This window comes from Hyperoodon ampullatus (genome assembly GCF_949752795.1).
Source record: "Hyperoodon ampullatus genome assembly, chromosome: 19".
In the NCBI taxonomy this organism is placed as follows: domain Eukaryota; kingdom Metazoa; phylum Chordata; class Mammalia; order Artiodactyla; family Ziphiidae; genus Hyperoodon; species Hyperoodon ampullatus.
Genome location: NC_136932.1, coordinates 1,654,126 through 1,663,571, shown reverse-complemented (window position 1 = coordinate 1,663,571; position 9,446 = coordinate 1,654,126). Strand labels below are relative to the sequence as shown.

The 9,446-nt window shown below is 43.1% G+C and overlaps 1 protein-coding gene across 1 annotated transcript; it reads right to left on the bottom strand.

Moving 5' to 3' along the window:
* Positions 1-2,626: 2,626 nt before the first annotated feature.
* TOB1 (transducer of ERBB2, 1) lies at positions 2,627-4,419 on the bottom strand (the record flags this gene model as incomplete). Its single annotated transcript, XM_079724617.1, has 1 exon — positions 2,627-4,419. One exon carries the CDS (start codon positions 4,417-4,419, stop codon positions 3,385-3,387), a length of 1,035 nt encoding a protein of 344 aa, XP_079580743.1. The 3' UTR covers positions 2,627-3,384.
* Between the last annotated feature and the right edge of the window lie 5,027 nt (positions 4,420-9,446).

Here is a 9,446-nt window from a genome sequence, read left to right as displayed (position 1 = left end):
GAACATAATTAAGAAAAAAACCCAACAATATCTTCCTAATATAACAAAAAAACTGAAAAACTCTGATCTAGAGTGACCTCCTAGGCCAATGGATTAAGCATCCGCTGACTGACGCACTATGATGGGTGTTATTAAGCAATGGCAAGTTTACATCCTTGTCTTCTGATAAGGTTTTTCCCCTCTTACCTGATCTTGTACTAGACTGTTATCCTGCTTCTGACAAATGCATGTATTCTAGGCAAGCAAGGAAATATATTTGATGTGCCATACTTATGCTATTTTCTGTTTGTGTAGGAAGGTCTCCAACCAGCATTTTACTTCATTAGTTTAAGTTATGTGCAAAAAGAGGTACAGTTGACCCTTGAACAATATGGGCTTGAACTGTGTGGGTCCACTTATATGTGGATTTTTTTCAGTAGCAAATACTATAATACTACACGATCTGTGGTTGGTGGACTCCTCAAGGCAGAACCGCAGGTATGGAGGGCTGACTATAAGTTACACATGGATTTCCGGCTGAGTGGAGGGTGGGTGCCCCTCCTAACCCCCGTGCTGTTCAAGGCTCAACTGTACTTTATCTTCTCTGTGTTACACTGACTTATTTTAAAATAACTTAAGTCCTGAAGATTCGTTAGGTTAAATCTCTCAGTTAAAATGTGGGTACATACGAGAATGATATTAACACCAATACACATTAGAAAAACACTTTAAATTCAGGGCAACTTTAGTTTCACCTTCAAAAACTAAGAAGTTTATCACAGTAAACAGTGTTCTTTAAGGAGGCATTTTGACTGAAGGTCTGCATTTGCCATCTAATATAGGTTAAAGTTATTCAAAGGAGATTTAACAATACACCTGATTTTAGAAGATGGGAAACAAAGGGACACCAGGATAGGGCCATTCAGAGGCTGCCACAGTATCTATAGGTATAGAAGACAAAAAAATGGAAAAACACCTTTAAGACAACTAACTCATCAAAATTGTAAACTAAAAGTCTCCACACAGAGGGTCAAAAGTGTGATGGCAGTTGTGGAAAAAAGACTTGGGACTAAGATGTAAACTTTTCTAAGGTTTTCTAAGGGGTGCTAGGAGACCAATCAAGATAAAATTGAGTTAACTTTTTCAGCACCAAACCAACATATGTACCAATATTTAATTTCCCTAAGATTTTTTTTGCCAGTACACATATCCCCAAGATCTGATATTCATACTTACATTAAACTCAATTATTTAAAATCTGAATATATGTATTAGTGTTCCAGATTGTTACAAATTCTATTGTGTATCTATTGGCCAGTTGCCTTTTGATTTTTAGAAAGTTAACTTGAGTCTTTCTTCATTTATAAAGAGGCAGTTTTCTTCCAGTTAAGCCTATGATAACCTCACCCAAAAGTTTCTAGCAGAAACTAGTGCTTAAAACCATTACTCTGTTCTTACAGCTATTCAAACTTTGTGATCACAAAAGCACACAGTTGATAGCATAGGCCAACCAGTCTCTGCCGGTTCCAGTCACTACCCCAGTACTTCCTCATAACCTCATGCTGTCCACTAAAGGACAAAGGCCTCACCATGGAGCCGACAGAACAGCTTAGCTCTGTTATTTCCAGTGCTTGTTTCCTTAAAACTTTTTATTGCTCTAAACCGAGAGGGTAACAGACAAAAAGCTTTTGTAGACTGGTGTCCAAAAAACTCATTTGAGACCGAATTTATTTCACAAGTAACCCAGACAGTGCTGGTTTCTTACTAAAAAAGCAGAGAAAGTTATTTTTCCAATTCAAGACAATTTTCTCCCCAATACGATGTCAACACTGTATCAATGGACATATAAACAGTGAAATGACTCATTATTTTAGTTTAAAGATAGTCTCACCCTTCCAACTCATCACTTACAAAAAAAACCAACTCCATCCTTAACGAGCCACCACAATTTGACAGATTATGACTAATCTTTGACATCCCAAACCAGCAGGTTGGCTATCTGCTTGCAAAAACAAAACCAACCCAAAAACTGTGTGTCAACTTTTTTGTTGTTAGGAAAATGCACACAAATACTAATATAAATACCTGTCCAATCTTGAATAGATTTTAATCATCATTCTCCAGCTACCTACAATGACTAAACTCAGTGTTAAGGATTAGTAAAAACAGACCTAAATCTTCTTTTTAAATAGTTAGGTCAGCTGCTTCGTCAAGCAAGTTTTCTAAGCTATTCATCTCCCATGCAGAAATAGAAAACTGATCCAATGGTTTCTCTCTCCATATACATTTCAAATAAATCCTCTCAGTTTACATGAGTGAATTTCATTTTATCACCTGACTCTGTCTTAGATGTCAGCATGACACATTTTAATAGGGTTAACTTGCCTTAGCATACCACCCCTATAGTGGGGAGACAAGATGTGGATGAACAGAGTTAGTTGCTAAACACAATAAAGCTGTCCCAAGCAGGCTTTAGGACAACTTTTTACGTGGCAAACTACTATCTGTGCACTAGTGGAGCAACAGCTTTCCATTATTCCTTTGTGATTCAATGAGTCAGATCTTTCTGCCTTATCAGCATTTACAACATCATAATTCCAGAATTAGATCTTTGGCAAAGGCTTAAAAACAAAGACCACGATAAACATTTTTAATTTTAAAGAATTTTAATACAAACTTAATATAAACTATTTCAGTCCCTCTTAACATGTAAGACACTGACTCAAAATACTTTTATACCGTTTTTTTCAAGTATTGCACAATATAGGTACAAAATTAATATTTACGATTACATTTTCTTCCATAATATATAGCAAAAATCTTTAAACCTTTAACAGAAAATACATTTTTTTGAAAAAGCAAATATTCGTACATTTTAATTCCACCACTAAAGGAATATCCTGTACACAATTTAGAATAGTTGATGTCTTTAAGATGGATATTTTACAATTTCAGTAAAAAAAATACAACATGAAGCTGCTGCTGTCACAGATCACTGTAGTAAAAAGATATAAATGCAATACCATGTCGTAGAAACAATATATATATCCTCTGATATTTTACAAACTTTGTACTAAATTAAATTATACAATTAGAAAAGACCAATAAACCCACTTATTAGTGCCAATTTTTTATAAAAAAAAAAAAATCAGCCATGTCCTTGCTATATCTTAAATACTGTAAGAGGCCATATCTGAGAGTATACTTTAAAATATACAGTCAGTATAAAATAACTTTGTGCTTGGTTGGCAATGAAAAATGATGCATGTTTTATTTTTGTAACCAAGCTTGAATGTATCCTTACTATAAGCTTAAAAAAAAAAATCTCAAGGAGGTTTTATATATAAAAAAAAAATCCCCCTTGGGTCCGAGCATTTTAACTTGTACAATACATCTTTTCTTTTTTTAGTTAGCCATAACAGGCTGGAATTGCTGGTTAGAATACTGCATGTTATTCAAGCTAAAATTCAAGCCATCTACAAAAGACTTCTCGTTGAGGCCTCCATAGGCCGCAAACACATCAAAGGCATTACTGTACTGGAGAGGACTGAGGTTAAGGGGGCTGTCACCTGGGAACATTCCATTGGTACTACTACCTTGACCCTGCATATTAGGAAAAATAAATTCCTTGGCGTTAGGAGAAAGAGCGGAGGTTTTCTGCTGTTGCTGCTGCTGTGGTGGTGGTGACGGCGGTGGCTGGGATGGCTGTTGCTGTTGCCGTGGCTTCTGCTGGCTACCCAGGCCAAGCCCATACAGAGAGTGCACTGAGGAAGAGATGGCTTTCTGCTTCAAGAGGTCATTCACATTCAAGCCGAGGTTGATAGGAGAAGTACGTGCAACCTTGTTGCTTCGGCCACTATTCTTCATTTTGGTGGAGCCGAACTTGGTGGCAGCAAAAGTGGCAGTGGTAAAGGTTAAAGGCTGAGTGGACCGGGGCATGAAGGTAGGGCTTACAGCAGCAGAGTGACCAAAGGGAGGAGATGGAGAGCTGGACACTGATGAGGCTGGGTCACTTATGGGCATAAAAACCTGGGCCTCTGGGTTAAAGCTGTTTTTGATCTCCTTATCCAACTCACATCCATTTTCATTATTATCATCCACATAAAGCACCTTCACTGGTCCCTTTTCACCAATTTGGTAGGAAACCTCAAATGGGTCGATCCAAACACTAAGATCCTGCGGCAGATTGCCACGAACATCATCAATGTCCAAACCACTCTCTTTGGATGCTTGTTCAATCACTGGGTCCACTTTCTCCCCTACGTGTATACATCTAAACCCTGATCCTTTGTATGGCTTTTCAGGATACCAGTGCCCTTCATATTTCTTCTTAAGAAGTCTTTCAAGCTCTTCACCAAAAATGTTGACACGTCTCCTGGGAAGCTTATTGTACAGATATGAAATAATAAAATTTAGTGCTACTTGGATTTCAAGCTGCATAGCTGCTATGCCACAAAATTAGGTTTGTATTTCAACTCCCCCGCCCAAGACACACAAAAAAGTGTTCAGTTTGTGGCAGAGAAACAAATTTTCATTCAAAGTGCTGGTATTAGTAGATATCCTTCACCTTGAGTGGTCTTGTTCCTTAAAACAAACAAAACAAAAGGAGACATGTCCACATAAGATAAATGTTAAGTCCCACAACCTTTTTTTACCCCCAGAGTAATTTCACTTTTGAAAAAGTCTAATAGGCTAGAAAGTCTGAAAAATATAATCAGCACAAAATATAGGAACTTACAATAGAAAATTATTTACTGAAGATCCAAATCTCAAAGAAAAACAGGTTTTTCAGTTAAAACAACATAAAAAAAAACCCCTATTATTTACTTTCTGTTTCTGAATAGAGTTCTAAGAGGAAAAATATTCCCAGAATATACAGCATATTTCTTCTTTTTCTTCCTGCAGTTCTCAAAAGAATATTTATTGGAAACTAAACTCGGCATACCTATCTATATACATACACACATATAATATATACATATATATGCTGTTTTAGAAGTTGGTCATACTCCTATTCATCAACTTAGAAGTGAATTCTGTATTTCAGTTCATTTTGGATATATACTACTTAAATCTGCTTCATCATTAAACATTTCAAAATTTGAGAAGTTAGGAAAATTATTTTAATTTCCAAAGTACATGATAGTAAAGTTAAAGGAACTAAATACAAAATGAATTGCCATCCTAGTGAACAACAATTATGAACCAAATTATCCTACACAGTTGCTGTTTTAAATATACTAAGGGCACATAATGTAATACTCGAGCTTCTCTATGCTTTTCTTTTTAATGTGTATTCTTCTAAATCTGAAAATACCTCTTGGGTATCAAGTATAACAAAAGAAACAATTAATTTCAAACTTTATTGATTATTCTGTTTAAAGGGCAGGGTTTCTGAGTTTTATTCTGATTTTCAAAGCCACCTCCCTCCCTCATGGTAAGAGAACAGCTGGAGACGCATGTACGATAAGGTCGACCTTTAAACGTTTGCTGGATCAGCACTGGGTGGGGATAAGAAAAGACCAAGGGCAAACAAGATATTTGCAGATCTGTTTGTACACTGAGGTTGATTTAAAAGGACATTAAAAAAATCAAGTTGGTATTAACCTATCTGTCTCATTTTCCATATTCCTGGTGACAAAGGGAAAAGAATCCCCGGCTTCCCCCAAACTACACTTTCCAAGCCGAAAGCCCGAGTGCTAGCAAAGGCAGCTGATTAAGCCAAAATGCTTGAAGGTGCAGTCGAGCGAAATTCAGATTCGGCGGAAGGTAGTTTCAAAGCAACGCCTTAAAGACAGCAGCGTGAAGAATTACATAAACAGCCAGTTGGGTCTCATTAGATTTCTGCTCACAGCCCTCGGAGCCTAAGCAAGTCTCCTCCCCCAAGGAGGAGGAGGAGGAAGGCCACGAGAAATGGAAAAGCAACCACTCGGGGCCCGGGGGCCGGACACCGGGCGGGTCGCGGCGCCGGCCGCACCGGGTCAGCCGCTCCCCTCCCCCCGCCGTAACCCGACCTGCCTCTCCCTGCACCCCCCGCGCCCCGAGGCTCCTGGGACCCAGCCAGAGCCCGGGGAGCACTGGATCCCCGGCACCATTTTCGAGCCCGGCGGCCACCGGCCCCGCGGACCCCAGCGTTCCCCTCGAGCTAGCCGCTGCTCCCGGGCGCCCCAATCCCCAATTCCCGTCAGCTCGCCCCCGGCCGCCCTTCCCCGGTCAGCCGGCCCAGCTGAGCCCGACGCGCCGACCGGCCCCACCTCCGGCCCCCGGGCGCGCCGGGGCCCCTCGGAGCCGCCTCAGGCCGGGTGTCGGGAGCGGCTCCCCTCCGCGCCCGGGCCTTGACGCCTCCGTCCCGAGCCCCGAAGGCCCGGGGCTCTACGCCGCTGCAGCCCCTCCTCCTCCTGACCCCGCCCGCCGCCCCTCGATACTTACAGGCTGCTAACACCACAGACCCGACCGCTGGGCGGACAAGGGGCGGCAGGGCGGGGGCACGGGAGGGTAGGCGGCTGCGAGCTGGCCGGGCCGAGGGCACGCCGACGCCGCCGAGCGGAGGTTGCGGAGGACGAGGGCCTCAGGAGCTCGCCCCTTCTGGCTCGGAGTGGCGAGGACGGGGTCAGGCGAGCGCGCTCACTTCTCCACACAGCCCGGTGCCCGGCCCAGCATCCCCGTAGAACGCCCACTTAGCGCCGGGCCAGAGCTTCGCTCCTTCTGCCGCGGTGCGCGCCCCGCCTCTCGTTTTATATTCTCCTCCCCGCCCCCATCCCCTCCCGTAGGGATGCGCGCGCCCGCCCCGCGTCACGCAGCTCCGGGCGGTGTCACCATTCCCCGCCCTCCCACCCTGCAAAGGAGACCCTGGCCGACTGGCTCCGCCCCTGCCCTGCCCCCGGACTCCATTGGCCAGGTCCCGCCGGCCCATGTCCTGACGGGCGGCGGAGGGCCGGGTGGACAAGGCCACACCTCTCGGGCTGCAGGGTGGCCAATGAGCCGATGACCTGGAGTCACTGTGGGCGGGATTAAGAGAAGGTTTGGAAAGGGATTGGGGGAGAGACGTGCCAGTGAGGGCGACAGAAGTGGGTTGGGACGGCTGACTCAGTCTAGGCAGAGAGCGCCGGGGAGAAGGGGGGAGGGGAGTGAAGCTGGGGGCGAAGCGGCTGGGGAAAACGGGGAGGAGAGCCCAAGACCCCGAGAGGGAGGGGAGAATTTACAAAGAATGTCCCACCCGAGTGGGACTGTGGCTGAGGAAAATCCCACTCGTGGACGAGTTACCAAATCGGCCTCCAGTGCACCCAGGAGAGCCTAGAAAAAGGACGAACTGTGACGGGGACTCGTGTACCCGATTAATTGAATATTAATCACCTCAAGGGCCTAGGTCAACTGCCATCCGGGGGGGGGACAACCTCAGAACCCAGAGCTGCCGTGCCAGGCTTGGGGTGGGAAAGAGACCACCTGGCCACACCTCCCGCCCAGGTGAGTTTTAACTGCCTCCGCTTCTCACATCAGACCTCCCCGTGAGACCCGGCAGCAACTCGGACGTGGGGGTGGCTTGAGACTAAAAAGAATCACATTTTATTCCGAATGTCCCAATCCAGGCCTCCATGCCAAATTGCGTACGTATCTAAGTATATATATGTAAGCATGCGTGTATTTCAAGAGCCTACTTTAACATAAATACACATAATAAACACGGTGCCTTCCTGTATTGTACATCTAAGATAATTTTCAGTTGAAATATGGGCGAGTAAATAGGGAGCGGGGAAAGAGAGGGACTCAAAGGGGGCGGGCAAGCGCTCTTTTCCACAACCTGCAGCAGAGAAATACACGAAGTTACACTGGGAGCGGAACCAAGCTTCCCTCGCGGCTAAAAATATTACTCACAGGTAGCAACGACGCCTGATTGGCCACGCTTCTCCCTTAGCAACCAGGCGATTGGCTGTCTGGTATCCAGGAGACCGACGTCAAACTCTCTCGGGGAAAAGGGAGAGAAAGTCTAGGGGGAGGGAAGGGTAGGAGGGGGAAAAAGAGGAGCAATGAATGAAACGCCCGTCGCCTGGCCTTCCCCTCTCCCCTTTCCTCTGCACTCAAGGAGGGCTTCCTGGAAAAAACACCAGTTGGGGCGCTGCCTTCCCCTCAGAACGGAGGGGCCGGCACTCTCAACCTGCTATAAGGAAGTTAAACCGCAATTCACCAAGGAGTGGGGTGTTTGCGAAGCCAGCTGTGTAGACCAGTTGTGCTCCTCGGGCATAAACTCGTTTTATGGACGCGAAATCTCGTCGTAGCTTTTTTTCCCCAAACTGACTCTCTTGTCCCCCTCTCCTCCCCTTTTAGAAGAAACCGAACTGAAAAAAGGATATTTATTTCTAAAGTCCCAAAGTGTGTGAGAGGAGGAGGGAAGATGGGTTTGGGAAACAGGCTGAGGGTGGGAGTGGTCAGGTGACTGATTTCTTGTTTATTGTACTAGTTTAGATTCCTAAAACGAAGGCAGGGTTTTTAAAGAACATAGAAGTTTTACTCAAGTTCTGCTTTCCTAGTGTGTGGGTTTTTCAGCTGTAAACGAGGAAGAGTGAGATTTGGTTGTGAAAGTACGGAAGCATTTTAAATTAAAACTCGCCTTCCTCTGCATCAAAAAAATTTATATTATTCGTTCAGTATTGTCTTCTTTTTGCTCATTTGTATTTTTTTTGTTTTCTATAATGAATATTAATTCCATTTGTTTTTAATAAATGAGTTATTTTTAAATTTTTATATTTAGTTGAGCACAGAAATTGCAAGAATATAGGATATTTTGGGAATGGTTTACCCAGAAGAACACTTAATTTTTCGTGTGCTCCAGAGCATAATTTCCCTTACCATTAGGCAAGTAATGTTACTGTACCAAACATCCAGAATTGCAGGACCAAGAATTGGCCATGTGTCTTGATTTGTAATTTGGAAAATATATCACTATAATTAGAGGAGCATATTAGAGGAGCATATGCTTGTCTGAGATTAATGTGTCTAACTAAAGATAGATGAATTGTAATTTTGTAAAGTTTATCTATACTTTTCAAGAATTCTCTAAAGGGAAGACAGAGATTCTCTTTTCTGAATCTATAATCCCAGGTTTAAAATTTGAGAGCAGTCAAATATTGATTAAATAGGTATAGATTAAATATGAGTAGTGGTAAATAGAATTTTTAAATCAGAAATTTAGATATAAAACATTTATGAGTTATTGCTGCTCAGCTCAAGGGTATGAGAGGGTTTCAAACCAAAGATAAATACAAACACACACACAGTGAAGCCCCGTGGCACATAGGAAAAAGTACTGAAGAGCATATATTGGGAAATCTGAATTTCACCCATTTCTCAACTTTTAGTTCTCTCATCTATAAATATTTATTGGATTAATCTCTTAACTCTTTCAATTAAAAAATTCCATATTTAAAACTCAATGCCCCTAAAGTAAACAGTGTAGTTCTTTTTCAAATATA